The 19,542-nt window shown below is 39.9% G+C and overlaps 1 protein-coding gene across 7 annotated transcripts in view; it reads right to left on the reverse strand.

Annotated features, from left to right (window-relative positions):
• The window catches only part of SCYL2 (SCY1 like pseudokinase 2), a 56,300-nt gene that overhangs the window by 26,780 nt on the left and 9,978 nt on the right, over positions 1-19,542 (reverse strand). For 6 of the 7 annotated variants that reach the window (XM_038411264.2, XM_038411235.2, XM_038411255.2 and 3 more), the window contains 7 exons: positions 12,622-12,779; positions 8,386-8,530; positions 5,716-5,865; positions 4,525-4,746; positions 2,950-3,066; positions 2,160-2,285; positions 1,084-1,260 (listed from right to left, as the gene is read on the reverse strand). In XM_038411264.2, coding sequence (XP_038267192.1) covers positions 1,084-1,260; positions 2,160-2,285; positions 2,950-3,066; positions 4,525-4,746; positions 5,716-5,865; positions 8,386-8,530; positions 12,622-12,779 — 1,095 coding nt within the window. The other variant, XM_043491535.1, reaches the window with a different exon arrangement.

Raw genomic sequence — 19,542 nt, forward strand, 5'->3', positions numbered from 1 at the left:
CTTGGACACGTTATTGGATTTTTGAAACAGCAAATAAAAGTTACACAAATATACTGACCCTTTTATTTAAAAAAAAAAAATAAAAAAAAATCACAAGGCTTGTGGACTTTTGTCTTACAATTCCAAAATAGTCCATTATTAAGCTTTAGCTATAGAAACATACTCTTGACATACAAAGCATTATGGAAATCACTAGTTTCCAAAGAAACCTTCAGTCAAATTCTGCCTTCTGATGCATATGTGCAATTCCCAATTACTTCAACTGAAGTTGCACATATGCATTAGAAGGCAGAATTTGGACCTTACTGAAAGAGCACAGCATTAAGTGACAGTATTGGCACAAAATAGGTTTATTCCTAAAGTGAAACCAAACTTGACATAAAAATGTGCAATTCCCCAAGCAAAATACTTCACCAAGGTAACCTCATTTCTTCTTTTGAAAAGCAAACACTAGAACTTGTAATAAAAACCTCAAAACCCAACAGCTTTTAAAGACGACAGAAAGGGTTGAGGAAGTGTTGGTTTGGACATTTGACATACACCATCAGATAGCCAGACATACTACCACCTAATCATCTTGAGATGCGGGGAGGATGGGGGGACCCAACCTTTACTCAAGATTCCTATGTTCCCTCTTTGGGCTTGTCAATACCAGCAAAAAAAAGAAAAAAAAAAAGTGGTAGCAAATTTATCCAGTATTGTTTAGTCCTGCTCAGAACAGGTCTGATGATAAATTACAGGTCTGATTTTTGTTACTCTAGACTCACCATATCAATACAATATTATGCTTAATGAAAGGTCTGTTGCCCCTTTAGAGAGCGAATGGTCTGCCATGCTAAAATTGCATTCCTGACCAGTCAAGGGCAGGTGTGCTACAGAGGCAATGGGCTCAGTGTATTTCAGAGGACGAAATGCCTTGCTTCACTCAAGACTGATCTCTCTGGACAGCTACAGAGCAGAACTGAGGTTTGGAAGTTTGTGTTGGATTGGAACAAGGAAATAAATAGAAGATTGATTAGGATTTTGTCAGGAAAAACCTTGAAGGAAAAAATGAGATTTACTTTTAAAACAACATTAATCTACCTGGATTGGTTCTTGCTGTTTAAAAACAGGGCCAAGATCAGGCAGAATTAGCTTGATGTACTCTTCTTTGGTGCATTCCTCAGCAATCAGCAGAACATTAGGCAAAACAAAGGGTACCATATCAGGGTTCACAAATTCTGCAGTCAAGTAAGGCAAAATCCGCTGCACTATAACACGCTGAGAAAGACAAAGAGGTGTGGTTGCTTTGCATTTCAATAAAATACTATTTTCTAATTTTATTTCCGCCAAGATTTTCTTCATAAAAGTCAGGTTTATACAATAGTAGACAAATGCAACAATCAGTTCTGAACCTTACTTTAAGAGTAAACTTTTTTTTTTTTTAAACTTAGCAAGAGACATTACTCAACATTAGATCTTCCTGCAGTAGGATTGTACACTAAATAGTTCAAAAAGAAAGTTTAATTAAAGATGTAGAAATTTAATCACCTGGGCCACAAATGTTGTTATTCAATTATGTGGTAAACAACTATTTTTTTCCTTCTTATTTTCTTTGGGACTATAAAAATTAAGATTAACAAAAAAGGGAAGGGGATGGGGCCAGTGCTATCATACCAGAGAAGAAATTTGGACCGACAGTCTCTAGCTTTCCAAGCTGTCTGTGAGAATGAAAAGCACAATGGGCCAAGCCCCCTTGGGGAAGAAAGTTTTGCATCACTCAGCAATAGAGAAGCACTGACTAGCTCTAAAAAAAAAAAAGAGTTCAGTCAGTCCAATTGCACTGGAAGGATGGGGACTTGAAAGATGGGGATTGTAAAGCAATGGGAATGGGGAACATAGGGAGGAAGAGATCTTCTGTTCCAAGTGGGATGAACCCAGAGGAGTTAAGCGAACTCTTTAAGGCAAATTTCGCTACCATGAGAGTTCAAGGTTGACATTTTTTCTTATCTCCAGGAGTATCAGCAGCTGCAGGGTATTCCCACATAAAACGAGTTTGTCATACCTCTTCTTCTTCCCTGCTATGTTCTACCAATCCCACTGCAGTCCATTATAGAATGGCCGTGCATAGACTCCAATACTCTTGATTTAAATATGTTAAAAGATAAAGGAAAACAAACCTTAGGCAGTTTTGGTAGAACTTTTGGTAGCCCTTTAAAAAACTGTGATTTCTGAAGATTATCCCTTTGGAATAAAGAATCAAAATATTGGAGTGTCATTGCCCCAACATCATCAAAGAATGGTATCTAAAAATAAAGGATAAAAAAGTGTGAACTGTGCGAGAAACCACCACCAGTGCTACTGTAAATGTAACATATATAAAATGATCTAATTTATCTTCTCAAATGCATTATAATCAAACTTTTATCGTTAAGTGGCTACATCTAACAAATAGAAAAGTACATTTTTACACAATAAGTAATATTGTGACTGACAGGTAAACTTCATCATTAAAACAATTGACTGTTTGAGCCTAGCTTTTTAAAGGAAACTGATAATATTTGTATGGCTGATATTATCTGTCTAACTTGGTTTATTTTATATGGAAGAGAATTATTTTTTGCATTACAAAAGCTCTAAGTATGAAGACAAGTTTTAATAAAAGAGCAACCTTACCAAGAAGTACTGTATACTTATTACTTCTACATTATTGGGCTACTTCCTAGACTACCCAGTCTTTGGTTACCTCCCTGGTAATTTACAGCCCTGCTTCAATACATAAAGTGAATGTGACAGTCACAAAACAAAAGGAAAAGTAATACCTTTAAGGACAACTAACAGAAAATAACTAAACATTTTAAAATTTCAATTGAAAAGAGCAACAGCTAAAAAAAGTGCATATATTGTTTGCTTCTAATCACACATTATTAGCCCTGTTTCTTGCAGCTACAGTATTTTCTAGGTACTCACCTTTGTCATTTGATCTGCATCTGGTCTGACTGCAGGAGCTACATTTAATAGTAGTTTTACATGTTCACGTACTTCCTCTGGTATATTCTGAAGTGTACTGGAGCCTAAGCGACTAAGCTGTACAAATAATTCAAGCACATGATCCATGAATACAGAAAACTCTACATACTCATTATTTTAAAACAACTGATTTGATGGCTTCTTGTTCTACTTTAAATAGGCAAATTTTATAAAATGTAATTTTTATAAATGCAAGCACAAACTTCAGCTGTGGTCATTCCTACCTCTTTTCTTACAGAGGCACTGCATGCTGGCACTGGTTTAAAACCTGAGTTTACTAAGGCCATGTCTACATGTACAGCACTGCAGTGGCACAGCTATATTGATACAGCTGCGTCACGGCAGCGTGTGGTGAAGATGCCCTATGCCGATGGGAGAGAGCTCCTCTGTCGGCACAACGAAACCACCTCTGCGAGCAGCAAAAGCTTTACTGATGGGAGAAGCTCTCCCACTGATATAGCACTGTGCAAACTAGCGCTTATGTCAGTGTAACATGTCACTCAGTGGGGTGGAATATTCAAACCCCTGAGCAACATAAGTGCTAGTGTAGACATAGCCTAATTCTGTAGCGCAAAGGAACTCAACTATATGGCTCCTGGGCTCTTTAATAGTGCATTGTGATCTGTATGTCATGATAGAGCTTTAAACATGACTAAGGACTTGTCTACACTGGCAATTTACAGAGCTGCAACTTTCTTGCTCAGGGATGTGAAAAAACATCCCCGAGTGCAGCAAGTTTCAGCGCTGTAAAGCGCCAGTGTAAACAGTGCACTAGCGCTGGTAGCTATGCTTCTCGTGGAGGTGGGTTTTTTAGAGCGCTGGGAGAGCTCTTTAAAAATCTCCCAGCGCTCTGCCGTGACTACACAAGCCACGTTAAAGTGCTGCCATGGCAGCACTTTAGCGTTTCCAGTGTAGACAAGCCCTAAGGAACATCAGTATAACTCAGCATCTCTTCTCTTCCTCCAGTAGACAGGAGGTGGAGAAAGAAAAGTTAATCTCTTTTTCTCTGAAGGTAAGTGAGGAGGGCATCTTTCCAACTCAACTGTGGGAGGGAGGGAGGAGTCACCCACAATTTCTCACCTGTGGGTGATTTCATCACCTTTTATTTAAACTCAGCAATTCTCACATGCTAACACAGTTGTTCATTGTCCTGTGGTTGATATCCTGTTTGCTCTACTCACAGTCAGAGTGGCACATCATATGTCTATCCCCTATTAGCAGCATATGGAGACATAAGAAGCCCCAGGTAGAATGTCAGCACTAGTAGTTTATTCAGGCAATTTGAATTATGCATCTATTTTTATTCCAAGTATTTTGTAAAGACTGCTTTTAAAGAGGTAGCATGTATGATGTGACCTGTTATTGTAACTACATTTATATTGTAGCTCTCGATGTTGTATACTACATTGAGATATCCATTTCTTTTCTTTTTTAAAGTAGCAACTGCTTTTAAACATTGAGACATTTAAAAAGTGATAATCAAATTCAGAACATATTGCTAAGTATAGCAGATACCTGATCCAGCTGTCTACTGAAACTTTTATAAATATCTTTCTTGTTGATCTCAAAAATAGGTTTCCCTTTATTAAATACTGCATACGTGACAGCTCCTAAAGAGTACATGTCACTGGCAGTCTCGCAGCTCACTGAAAGGATGTATTCTGGTGCCAAATACTCAGGATTTGGAAGACACAAAGATGGCAAGTTCGGGTCCCATTCTTTACATAGGAACTTCAGCTGTAAGAATAACAGTGAAAGAAAATATAGTAGTTGAAAATTTTAAATTGAAAATTAATGAATAAGCAGCAGTCAAATTCCTTCAAATTCACCATGAGTAAAACAGGGATACAGTGAAGCAAAAGTGAATAAGTGGCTATATAGGCTAAATGGGTATGCTTTGATTGTTGCAGATATCACACCAAGATGATTTAGAATTATGAAACTTGATGAACATTTCAAAGTATGGTTTACATATTTAGGCATAAATTAATCTTTAGAAAAAGAGTTACAGAAAATATGCTACTCTTTTTATTTTAGGAAATTAAATGTATTTCTGGATAAGAATCGTCAGTAATCCCAGGAATGCTGCACTTTGTGGTGGGATGGCAGCCCGGTCCATTGGGCTGTTATTGGTTTATCTTGGTGTCAAGAGTGGTTGGTGACCTGCTGCCTCAAAAACGTTGCACTAGGGGAAAAGGTGGCATCCTCCTGTACTGACCTCCAGTAGGTGTATACGCTGTACTCTGCACAGACAAACGCCACATCCTGTTACTAATTCCCTGAACTATTTAGTCCCCGTTAATCCACTCTTAAGTTTCATTTAGGCAACAACTATCAAGCATGTAGTAGTTCTGCAACATATGTGCATGGGGCTCAAGGATGAAATCACACTAATTTTTAAAGTACAGTACAAGGAATTTTTCACTGACCACTATACTAGGACTAGAATCCAATCCCTAGTTTAAGGATGCCATCTCAAACTCATTTTCAGTTGTAACCCAAGGCAGAATTTGAACTCAGACCTCCAGAAGTAAAGGGCTGATGACCTATCATGTCATATAGCCTCCCCTCTTTTTTTTTTTTTTAAATAAAGAGGTGTAGAGAAATTAGTACATGATACAGCAGTAGAATTAGTAGATCATGCAGCCTTCTTTAGACACTATCTGCATTTAAAGTAAAAACCAGACAAAAATAAAGCCTTATTACCTCTTGTTCAGATGAATTTATTGACTGAATACAAAAATCAAATCCCATAATTTTCCATACTCCACTTTTATTCAAAATTATATTTTCAGGAGTAATGTTTCCATGGACCATTTTCACACTGCTATGCAGAAAGGACAAACCTTCCGACACCTGTTAACGAGGAAAGATTATTTCAAGTTTTTTGTAAATATTCTTTCAAAACACTTGCAAAATATTTACATCAATTATCAGGTGTCATTTATCACAGCAAAGTCTAACTTCCCATGCTCAACTGGCATGTGTTAATTAAGAAACAGTCAAGCCAATCTACCACAAGGGAAGAAAAAATTTCACACTAAAATCTTTGAAAAAATTAAACATGTATCAAGCAAACCAAATTCAGGTTGAGAACTTGCTCATGGAGTTACTAATGCCAAGTTAACTATCACAGGGCTTGAAAAACCCACTTGCCCAGGATGAGTTGAATGTTCACCAGATGAGTTGGCTAAATGGGGAGCCACTGGTTCCTTCTCTAGAATAGAAGGAACAGAAAAGATGCAGAGCAGCATATGTGCTGGTGCTCCTTTAGGAGACGGGGAAGGTAGGAACAAAATTGCTTACACATAGCTAGTTTTTAAGGAGAAGGGTGGAGGGAACAGAGCAGTTTGCTTTGTTCTTTTCACAGACTGTGTGTAGGGAGGGGGAGTGTGAAAGAGCAGAATGGTTGGAGGCTGCTTTTTAAAAAACACAAAAGCAAACACCCAAAGAGAATGGGAGGATGAAGCAAGGAGTAGTGACCTCTGTGTCAGGGCTCATTTACAAGGGGAGTGCTCACAAACAGAAGGGCTCCTGGGCATCTATAAAGGTAGTAGCAGGAGCAGCAACAGGTTGGGGGATAATCTATTCACTTAAAGACAGAGCACTGACTGAATTATGTGGGTGGCAGTGATATGACTAGGGGAAAGAAAAAGGCAAATTTAAGTTTGGTCACATGTTTCAATTTTAAAAAGATAAGAGGCCACAAAGTAAGACTCATAGGAACTGGCATCACTCTTCATTAAAAAGAAAGGGCGGGGACTAAAAGGGAAATGCTGAAATGTACAAATCCAAATTCTCTAGTGAGATTGGGCAGAAACAGTAGAAATCCAGAGCATTCGATCAAGCATTCATCCCTTTCGCCACTCTGTTTATAAAGGGTCTTCAAAGCATTGCGGTCTCTCTCTCTCCTCATAATTATTTCATGTACTATGTGCTCTTTTGAAGCTGGGACCTGCCATACAGCAAAATATCCACGACTGCTGTTTGCTCCAGTTTCTTTGGTTCATCCCTTACTCTTCTCAAATATTAATGCAAAATTGTCTCGAAAAATTATTATTTTTTTTTTATGATCACCATCATTGGTCTTCAGATTACTTATCAAAAGGTATGGCCCACAGGTATTTTTTTTGTATTTCAAAAGGGTAACTCCAGGCTGAAACCTTGTAAGATAGTATTTAACCTAAAATCAACTATTATAAAAATATACAATCCCCTGAAAAACTGTATGTAATGGAACGGACAGCAATTCCTTGAATACCTCAGTGATAATCAGCACCACTATAATGTATTATGTCTGGAATTAATACAGTGCTCTGTGCCCTCACTTCGCTTTTCTTCTCCAGGAGATGGATTTACACTAAACAGTTCTCTCAAGGAGAAGAAAATAGACCAAATTTGCCAATGATGGCAAGAAGAAAAAACAGTATGGGGTTAAGGCATTGGATAGACCTAGACTCAGGCTATCTATGTTCTATTCTCAGCATCACCACAGACTTCCTGAGCAACTTGGAGCAAGTTACTTAGTTTCTCCGTGCCCCAGTTCTCTATATAGGAGATAGAGATAATAGTTCCCTACTCACAGGATGGTTGTACGGATAGATTCATTAATGTATTTAAGGTGATCAGCTACTACGGTGATGTCCATACCATCATGGTGAGTCATTACACAAAGTAAAACTATTTCCCCATGTTACTTCTCCCCCCCACCCCACCTCCCACTGTTCCTCAGATATTCTTGTTAACTGCTGGAAATAGCCTACCTTGCTTGTCACCATGAAAGGTTTTCCTCCTTTCCCCCCCCTGCTGCTGGCGATGGCTTATCTTAAGTGATCACTCTCCTTACAGCGTGTATGATAAACCCATTGTTTCATGTTCTCTGTGTGTGTATATCAATCTCCCCTCTGTTTTTTCCACCAAATGCATCCGATGAAGTGAGCTGTAGCTCACGAAAGCTTATGCTCAAATGAATTTGTTAGTCTCTAAGGTGCCACAAGTACTCCTTTTCATTTTGCGAATACAGACTAACACGGCTGCTACTCTGAAACCTATGGTGATGTCCATTATAGAAAAACCTACAAGTAAATTTTAAGAAGTTAATACTAATATAACTGGGTTTAACACCATAGACTTAAATGGAGTTGAATGCACTTACATCAGCTATGAATTTTTTTAAAAAAAAAATCTTATCAATCCTGAATGCTCTGATAGAAATGTCTTGTGCTTTTAGATAAATAAGTCCAGAATTCCTAAGCAAACTGTTACCCACATGCTTATCTTTATCCACAGTTACTCATATAGGTAAACATGTGCATAGCTGTTAGCAGGATCAGAGCTTAAATTTGTAAACCAATAAAGATAAAACCATTAACATACCTGAAGCAAGCCATATTTGGTTTCCACATCATAAAGTTTGTATTCCTTAATATCAGATGGTAAAGGAGAGGGTAGATTGTCCCAGTTGCCAAGAACATTCGCTAAACTTGCAAAGACTGGTTCTGTACAAAATGCCAGGCAATCTCTAAAAATGGAAGAGGCATCAATATATCCAGTAAATACATTTAATAAGCTCTTGGTCATGATTTTGAATTACAGAAAATAACTTTCACCTGATATGTCACCACAATAATCAATATTACTTAAATCATGCTGTATGTCAGCTTTTGAAGAATAGCATCTCAAATTATTCAATTCTGTAACAAGATGTCTTGGAAGCACACCGGAAGTCAGAAGGTGGTATTGGTCAGAATAAGACATTTACTACTCTGTATATAGTACTAAAAGTGTGCATAGTGTTTGATAAAAGAATAAGAACATTTTTCCTGTACTGAGCCAACACAACAAGGGGAGTAAAGTAGGAATTCATGTACAAATTGCAGGATCAGGCTTTTAGTTAGGACCGGGATTGATTAGATTCCGAGTAAAACAGCCTTTGTGTACACCAGTCAGTCAGTCATAAACCAGAACATTAGAGTCAAAGCCCATGAGACCAAAGTCGACACCAAACTAGAGCCTTGTTCATAGTGGGAGGCAGAGAAAATAACTGAAAATAAAAAATTCAGGAGAGCGGAGAATATGTGCTGACCAACAATAAATGAAGCAATTGTTGAATATTTAGTGACACTACGAACTATACAATTTTTTATGGCAAAGATGCTTGAAACACTCATCAGAACGACTGCACAATAAACATAGTGTAACTGCGCCTTCGTTTACTCTCTCCCTTCATCCCTCACCATGTCCCCACCTCCTCTTTCCCTCTGGGATTTCATTTCTCCTCTAACATTGTGTTGTAACATTCACATCCTATCCTCTCAATAAATGAGGTTGCCTCCCTGTGACTATGCTTGAAATGGCTCTTCATTTCACCTCTTTCTGGTTTCCTCTCCCTTGCTGGCTGTAAGAGGAGTACACACGTATATGTACACAATTACAAGCCTTCTAGCTACTGTCAAGGAGCAGGGGATCATGGTGACTTAACTCTCCATATCAATCTCATGATGCCAGCAAGTTTGCTGCCCACACTGCCTCACTGGTATAGGCTTCAGGTAGCATTGGCAGACTGTTCTTAAGATGCCTGAAACAGCCTTAGCAACTTAAGAGCTGTGGGTTAAGTCTCAATTGTTCTAAAGTCTACAGGAAAAAGCTTTAGCTAGTTGGTAACACTTGAGCCTGTTGTGAGAAAGAACTAGCAGGTTCTATATGAGAAAATAAGAACACTGCCTCCACCTGAGCAAGGAAAATTGAGACATAAGAAAACCAATCAGAATATATTACTCAGGGTGATGAAGTCTCATGAAAAAAATAAACTAAATATTTGTTGAGCCATTCAAAAATATCACAGGGAACACTATGCGGTAGGATAAAACTTAATGGATTGTAAACATCACAAGCCAATGAAATTGCTCTCTAAAGTACAATAAGGCCAAAGAAACAAAACTGACGAAACATGAAAGATCCTTGCTCCACACCCTCAAAAGATTTAGAGTCATAGCTTCAGTTCTCCCTACCACTGCCTTTGTGAAGAAGCAAGAATCCTAGAGCAGAATAAATACAAGTGTCAGAAAACCTGACTGAAGATGCTCAACCTTGGTGTTAGTCAGGCTTCCAATTAAACCAATAGGTACTGGTGCCTCCTGACCCTGCACTTTTTTTTTTTTTTAAATATAACAAAACTACCTCTACAGAAACTCAGTTTTGTACTGACCCACTAGTAAGACAGAACAGGGGATGACAAAGTCACTCAATCTTTTATTCCTATTCACCAACAAAAAGCAGATTTAAGTGCCCGGTAGTACTTAATACTGTTCCAAAACTTCAACTTTAGCAAAACTCAAACTTATGTAAACCAGGAAACACAGAGTTAAGGTACATGCCCATGTAACCTTAACTCTCCTCTCACTGAGCGATGACCTATAAGCCCATAGCACACATTCTTTCACTGTACTGAACAGGAGCTATCTATAACTGCCCTACACTCAAACACCTAGCTTACTCCACAGAAAACACCATATCTGCTAAATTTTACAACATTTACCCATATGCACAGGATGCCATCTAATACTATCCTTTCTCTTAGCCGTCACTGAAACCACAGACCACACTCATCTCCCACCTAACTGATGACTATCCCCATAGCTAGAAGACAGCTGGGCTCTGCTACTGACACAACCTACACAATGCAGTGCTGAAATGAGGCATACCAGATCCCTCAAGGTACATAGGCACCTCTTTCCTTAGATTACACTCAGGAGTCAGGCAAAAGGATTCACACACCTCCAGAAGGTCATGACTCCCACCCCAGATCTCCTCATATCATTATCACAGCTCTGCCAAGCTGTGCCAACATTTAATACACCTACATCTAACCCTACTCTTGTACTCCCAGGCCACCATTTCAAGTTCACCTTCCCCTTCCTGTCCCATTAAGCCACTAGCACTTGGGAAGCCATTAGCATGTAAGATGTTGCTCCCTGCTGTCTGGTGACCTCTGAGGGTGCATATATATGACAGGCAGCTGCTTACTGGAGGGGTGCATGCTTCCTTGAGTTATGTACCCAGTGCTGTACATCAAACTAGGCCCCATACTGCCACTATGCGTCACCACCCACCTGGACTCCCCATCTGCTTCAGCCAGGCTTCCCCAGCTATGCCTTTGACCCATCCAGTCTACTTCCCCTGCAAGTCAGCCTCCCATCCCCTGCAAGATGTGGCATATACCTTAGCTTTGTATTTTCTGATTTTCAGAGGTTTAGATTTGTGTTGCCTTAAGATCACAGTGCGCACACAAACGCGCGCACACACACACACACACACACGCACACACACACACACAGAAGAGAAGGATTTGAGGCTGACAGGTCGTCCCCCACCACTCACCTTGACACCCACGCCACATATCACCCTTCCCAGTGTTCCATCTCTCACCTCCATCCACTCCCCTCACCTGAACCTCCCAACCCCTCTCCCCAATTTATCCCCCCTACCACAAACCCAAACCCCTTTCCCTCATTCCTTCTCTATTCCTCTGCCCCCCCTCCCAGCAAGCATTTGCTTACACAATTTATTTTCTTTTCAAAAATAGTCTGAGCACCTTCTGAATTTTCTGCTGTACTCAGATGACATTTTCCCAAAATAACAAAAGACCTCTTTGACAAAGGCAGATTGTAGCAACATGACTACTTCATTTCCAGATTTCTACCAAAGGTAGCTTCCAGATTAAAATGCCTAGGTGTTGCTCATATTCAATAGCCATAGCATGTCCCATTCAGCCATCCAGATCATGTGAAAACTAGCTGACTAGTAACCCACTTGGGTACCATGCACATACACAAGATAATCAGTTTTGTGCATGAGCATTAGGCTCAAGGCTATCGGTAGAGATTAACTTTGTTAAACAACACTTTCAATATTGCTTCCCCAAAGGAGGCTACATCTCAGGAACGTTTTGGTGAAATGACCCCAAATTTATATCACGATCCCTACCCCAGCACCCCATGAGACACACTAACTTTCAAGGGAATCTGAGGAACTATTCAAATACAAGACCACTTACAAGAATTGACCTCAAACCGTAAAGTTTTCTCTACCTTAACTATCCGGAAGCTGGCACACACCTATAATTTTAACTTTTTTTAAGCATGGGCAAGGTCTCCTGCTGTAGTTCAGGCAAAGTGAGTGGAAAAGGAGTGGGGAACTGAGGGTGGAAAAACATAGCATTATTCATGATTTTTTTTTTTTTTTTTTACAAAGTAGAAGCCAAAACAAAATAAACCAAAACTCAAGAAAAGCTCTTTGCTTTGGCAGTTACTGTGACTTCAGCCCTCTTTAAAGTGAAGTATAACTGCGCAAAAGAAAGTTTTGTTTTAATGAATATTTTAGCAGTTGAAGTCAGTCACATACTGTACCTTCAATATCTCTGAATAATATCAGAAAAAGTGACTCTTTGGGCAACAGTGCAACTAGAACATGGTGACATATGAACTACTTATATTTTATTTTCTCTAACTGCCAAATCCGTATCTTTTGATATTATTTCTGTACATTTTTCCAAATGCCCCAGACCTCTATGTCCAGCAAAAAATTAATACTTACAATTTTACTAAAATTTACCTGGATTCTTCTAATGGATGTTGGACAGTAACTAGTCGAGGGTGTCGAAGCCTTGTTAGTTGTTGAACTCCTCGCTTTAAAGAATCAATAATCTGATCCTTTTCAAATTTCTGATATTTGTCTATTAACTTTTTATCAAAGACGAAAACAGCAACTTCCTAAAAATAAGCAACTCAGTCAGTATTTTCTAATCCACACAGTAAAGTTAATACAATATGATCCACCAAAGCAGAAAGTAGTTCATTATACATTCATAGAAAAACGCTATACTAACTTATTTCAGTTACTATCAACATGATTTTTTTTATTTCAATTCAAAAATATATTTTTCCTGAGCCAACACACTACTGCTACATACTTTATAAAAAATAATGAATTGACTATTAGCACAAGCTTGTATTAATGGCATAGGCGCCGACTCCGTGGGTGCTCTGGGACTGGAGCGCTCACAGGAAGGAAAAAAAAAAAAAAAAGGTGAGTGCTGAGCACCCACTGGCAGCCCTCATATCAGAGCCTTCCACTCCCCCCAGCACCTCCCGCCCATCTGCAGCGCCACAGATCAGCAGCTTGCCCTCCCTGTGCCTCTTGCAGATCAGCTGTTTTGTGGTGTCAGGAGGCGCTGGGTGGGATGGGGAAGAAGCGAGGGCGCAGCGTGCTTAGGGACGGAACTGGGCAGGAAGAAGTGGGGCGTGGGTGGATAGAAGCAGGGTGGGGCATTGGGGGAAGGAGTGGAGTGGGCACGGGGCCTGGGCAGAGCAAGCCCTGACAGATTAGAAACTTGGCGCCTATGGTTAATGGTACCAGTGCTACTTATGCAATGACTAAGCAGCACATCTTTAGACAGCAGCAGGCCTGATCTTAAATAAATGGGAGTTTTGGATACTCAGCACCTAAAAATCAGCTCAAAATAGTTTGAGAATACACTTATTTTATTTGTTGGAATGATGCTTTGTTATGATTGACATTTGTATTTTTTCTTGAACACATTGTAGAGAACAGAAAGAATAAATTCTTTCCCTAAACAAAATTTTCCTTAGTGTTTTATTTTACTTAACTTTTTTTAAAAAAATTACTCAGACAAGAAAATGCAAGTTCTCCTGATTTCAGAATGTTTTGCTGACTGTCTCTTAAAAATTAATTTGGGGGAGGACTACCTAATTTGGTAGGTCATATTCAACAAAAAATTAAGGAGTTTGATAAATTAGGATTTTTGCTAAGAATATTAAGGAGAAATAAGGAGGAGAACACATTATCTCTGGAGCTTTTCTTGTGTTATCACATGGCCTGGACCTTGCTTCCAGTTGTGATGCAATTAAGAGGTGAGGGGGATAATTAACCCTTATCCGTTGCTTCCTGACTCCCAATATCCAAATACAAGTTCAATTAATGAATTTTTATTTTATAAATGTCTGCTCCTTGTACAGAAGGAAATATGTTCATAAAATATAAACTAATATAAAACTAGAATTTATATTATTTACCAATATTAATTTGTATCCAAAATGCTAAGATAAGACAAGGAGGCAACTGTTGGTGTAAATTTGGGTACAAGTGCTATTTTAATGAATATGCATATTCAGTGTGTCAGCCTGCTACAGTATAATTTGTTTTGCTACAGTAACAATAGCAGAAACTGCTGTGTACAGAGAGTTTACATGGTTATAGTCACTGTGTCAAAAGGAGCAGTAAACACACCCAAGCTCTGCCTAAACTGCAGATACCACCAAAAGAGCTTGCACACACCTGCTAAGAATTACAGATCTGGAGAAAAGACCTTAGTTATTTTCTGATTGCCTCTCATCTTTTTACCTCAAAGCAAAGGGACAGAAAACAACTGTGTTCTTTTCTGGAATACAGTTCAATAGCTCAGTGTCATTCAGAATGGAGACCAAAGACACTTGAGTTTCTCATAGCTGATCAAAGCAATTAACTCCTTCGCAAAAGCAGTACAAGACATTCCTCTAAATTAGTGGTCTCCAAACTTTTTGGCTCACACACCCGCAGGGTGACCTGCTGCAGGCATGCCACAGACGGAAGAAAACAGTAGACCTGCTGTAGGCAGGCCGCTGGAGGGGAACACCAGCCGTGGACATGCAGAGCTGCTGTTGAAGAAAAAAAAACAAAAACGGCAGAGTGCCGTCTGGCGGCGCTACTCCTGCCGCGCACCCCCTGGGATCATCTCATGCACCCCCTGTGGTGCGCGCACACCAGTTTGGAGACCATTGCTCTAAATCAGAGGTTCCCAAACTGTGGTATGCATACCTCTGGAGTACATGAGACATCTCTGTGGGGGTACATGGGAAAAAATGTGTAATGGTGAATTTTATTTATTGCATTTTTATAATAGGCTACTCAGACGAAGCTTTAAACTCTGTGGGAATTTGTTATATAAAATACGGTAGTTATTTTACTTCAAGATACATCAATGAGAACATAGATACACAGAGATGCTGACTTATAGAGCCTCCTGACCTCCAATCACCACACAGTGCAGGTTCAGTTACGGAGCAACTGTCCAGACTAACTGAGCTCAGAATTTAGGGTCCCCCCCCAAGTTGTAGATGTTGCATTATAACTATATCTATATGTGCAAATGAAATATGGACAGGTTGTATTAAGAAGAACAATGTGTAAGTGATGAGACGAGCAAGGGTATGTGGGCAGCTGGTAGATCTGGAATTATAATAGCAAATTATTCATACAGTCCTTTTTGCGGACTCAAAATTAAGTTATAAACCAACAGGTGCCTATTATCTTATATACAATATTTGTAACGTGCCTAATTTAAAGGATTATATCCTATATACATTCAGAGACAATTTTCATCCACTACCAAAATGCAATAACCATTGGAAAGGGACCATGATTGCTATACAATAGGGATAGGAAGTGAATTGTATATTTTATACAGTTATACAATTAAAGAAACATGTAAGTAAGCAAAATGTAACAGACTTCATTGAAATCTGGTCAGACACTGGGATAACACTGGCTAATCACAAAAGAAATTATAAACTGAATTTTATGTATATTTAAATAGTCAGTCTAGGCTCCAAATACATTTCTTTGATTATTACTTTATCTTCCTGTTATTAGAATTTCTGCATTGAGCAAAGGTGAATGGAAGACTTCAGTTGGTTATCAAAAATTAAATGAGATAATATAAGCAACAGGAAATTCAAGTTATGTCAAGTTATATGTCTAAATAATAGACATCATGACACAGGGATGGATGCATTCCTTAAAAGAAGACGCCTCTCTCTAATCTAAAATTATGTAATTCACAAAAACTTCAGTGATTATGGCGGAGTTAAAAACCAATGCCAACCTTCTTTCCAACCAACAACAAAAAAGAGGCCAGAGTGGCGAAAATAAATTGCTTCAGAAGTTTCCAAGGAGTTCAGATACTTAAATGATGGGCCTGGAATAAGTAACTAAGATGTCTGTCTAAGCTAGAATGCAAGCCATTAGAGAGAAGGTAATCAGTTTAGGTGCTTGGGAAAGGATATTTAAAGAAAGGAGACAAAATAAGCTAACAAAGGGAATGATAATCCAGGAAGATGACCAACTTTTACCAGAGAGTCTTCAGAGAAAAAAAGGCATTAAAGAATTTACTTTCAAGCAAAACTGGCAATCTGGCTTTTATTCTTATAAGAATATTAGGAGAAGTAATAAAGCAGCCTACAGGCTAGAAGTATTGCAGCAATGGCAAAAACAACATATAATATAAGATGGATATGTTTTAAGTCCCCACAGAAAGGCTATCATGTAGTTGCCAAATATTTTATAAAGGTCATTTCAAGTTAAATCTCCCAGGGTAGTTGCATGATGACTTAATTTTTTAAGAGACAAGCGGTATATCGAAAGAAACCCAGTACAACACATTAAAACAATTTCTGAGGGTTTTTTTTTTTTGGCTGCTGTATAACTGCTTCATAAAAATTCAGCTTCTATGCCAGAAAATCTTCTTCTGGAAGTTTTCACTGAAATTTGACAAGTAACTGTCTTTAAAATTGTTCAAGGTGTTTGTTGAGGACTTCACTTTAACAAATTGTAAATGCTAGCGTTAATATTTGCTTTTTCCTCAATATTATTAAATACAAGTAAATAAAATAATATAAATAGATGTGTGCCATTTTCCTGCACACAGCCAAGTGTGAACATATACAAGAAGACTACTGACTGACACCTGGATCTCCACACAAACCAGTACAACATTTCTGGGTTGTTTTTTTGCCCGTTTAATGATGCCTCTAACATTTTCTGAGCAATAATATTTTGTAACAACAACAAATGTGTTTTAAAAGGTACAGAAGGAATTGTCCATAATATTTTGGGTATTCTCTGACTGCCAAAATAAGTCAATACTTGTTGCAATCTTATGTAATTTCTTTGCTGAAACTCTATAGAAAACATGCATCTTTATAGGATTTTACAAGGACATAAAAAAACCAAATGCACATACTGAGGAGTTCTCTCCTAAACCAATAAGAAAGTTTCTTTACAATAATAAAACAAACAGTTTTAAATCTGCAGCTGTTGTTTCTACCATAGCATGGAGGCAAATACTTAAAAATATTTTAAAGATTCATGAATCAAAAGAGGAAGAAAAAGAAAGATCTTTATGGTATTTTGCTTTCAATTTGCATTCTAATCTAGCCCCTTCTTACACAAAGTGGTGTATAACCACATTAATTGAAGACTGCACATGAGCAGCGCTTTGTTGTGTCTGGATGCACATTAAAGTGCTAAATTTGTTTTTATTATTTATTTTAAATGAGGCACTCTTTGTCCAGAGTTCTTTAAATTTCATAATGGAAAGTGATTTTTAAAGACATAATGTATCAGCATTAGCACGATGACTCAAGCAAAGTCAATCCCCAGATATTATAGTAGAGAAGAGGAAATGTTCAGCAAAATATTTTTGCCTAACAGAACACACTTCTCATTGCAAACATGTTAGTAAAACCCCATAGGTGACCTGAAAATATTTTGAAGGAAGGAAGGAAAAGAAAATTTAGGATTATGTGCCAAATGCACCAATAACCTGGGTAAGAACATAAAATTCCCCCTGTAATTGTAGCTATGGACTGCTGCAGACCCTGCTGGTTCTAAGTTTAGGTCCAGGCACCAGAACTGAGAGCAGGAAACCTCTCTCTCCTGTGCTCTTAAGGAGTCCCTTCCTTGGCTCAGGCAGTGTGGAAGAGGAAGCTGCTTGATTCAGATGCAGAGATTACAAGAGCAGACCTACGGAGTAGACTGGGATAAGGCCGGGGCATGGGGGGGTTGATGGAGATGGTAGATTGATACTAGAAACCTACTGAGAGGAGCTTAAACTGGCTCGGCAAGTAGACTGGGACAAAGATATGGGTGGATAAATGCCGAGAGTGGATGAGAAGCCCAGGGTGGAAAACGGACTGGAAGCCAGAGGGGATAGGGAACTTGGGGAGAGAGCAGTTGACTGGGAAGATAGATCAGATGAGAGCTGGGAGGAGGGGAAATTAGGACTGGGTGGGCAATGAGACTGGAACTGGGAGGAGTCATCCAGAGGGGTGAAACTAGGGATTGATGGGCAAGAAGACTGGAGTGGGATGAGAAGCCAGTAGAAAGTGGGACTGGCTGAGTGAAGAGAATGAGACAGGGAAGAGGAGCCTGGTGTGGGAAAGAGACAGGACTGGGACACAGACAGGCTGGAAGGGATGGAGCAAAAGAGATGACACTTGAGAGGACTGGGCAGAAGAATCTGTGCCCACTGGAGCACACACCCCTCCTCCAAAGCCTGGAATGGAACCTAAGTCTCACCATTCTCTTATGCATGTGAAATCCAATGGCAAAGTGTTCTATCCCCCTCTAGAGAAGTGGTTCTCAACCAGGGGTCCGGGACCCCCCACGGGGCCACAAGCAGGTTACAGGGGGTCCGTCTAGCAGGGGCAGCATCAGACTCACTAGGGACCAGGGCAGAAAGCCGAAGCCCCACTGCATGGGACTGAAGCCTGAGACCCTGAGCCCCAACACGTGAGGCTGATGCTGAAGCCTGTGGCATGGGGCCCCAAGCAACTGGCCTGTTTGCTACCCCTAATGCTGGCCCTGGCTTTTATATGCATAAAATCAGTTGTTGTGACACAGATGGGCTGTGGAGGTTTTATAGCATGCTAGGGGGCCTCAGAACGATAAAGTTGAGGACCCCTGCCCTAGAGGTTCATTCACACAGAGGAGAGATTGACCACCTACTTACTCCTAGGGGAATTCTGTGCCATTGCGCATATGCAGAATTCATGTGCCACACAGAATTTTTTTTCCTCAGCAGATAATGCATTTTCATGAGAAGTATTGCAGTTATGCCTTTCACTGACCAGGGACCGCTGTGGTGTCAGAACAGAGAGCAGCTGATCCCAGTCGGGAGCAGCCCGAGCTGTGAATAGGGAAGAGAAAAGTCTGCGTTCCTCACAGCACTGTGCCCATGTGGCCAGGTCAAAAGGCATGGGATACATGGGGCTACGGGGGGGAGGGTGCAGGGACACAAGGGGACGGGGAAGAGGTGCTTGAGTTGGGGTGCAGGGCCATATGGGGATGGGGGAAGGGGCTGGCTAAGTGTGTGTGTGGGGGGGGGACGGGACACATGGGGACAGTGGCAGATGTGCCCGACGCAGAGAGGCTGGGGTCAGCCAGGGTCTAAATGGGGAAGGCACCCTATCAATCCCCTCATTCCTCCAGCTCCAAACAACAACAACAAAACCACCCCAAAACAGTTCCATACTTCTCCCACCCACACACACCAACCCTCCCAGTTCACATCCAGGCTCCTTCCCAGCAATTACTTCCCTCTCCCTCCACTCCTCCGTTACCCTGGACTCCCCCAAGCCTTTGCACTGCTTCTGAGGGGTGCAGGAAATACATTTCTGTATTGTAGTTTAAAGAATT

The sequence above is a fragment of the Dermochelys coriacea genome, chromosome 1, assembly GCF_009764565.3.
Source record: "Dermochelys coriacea isolate rDerCor1 chromosome 1, rDerCor1.pri.v4, whole genome shotgun sequence".
NCBI classification, from domain to species: Eukaryota; Metazoa; Chordata; order Testudines; family Dermochelyidae; genus Dermochelys; species Dermochelys coriacea.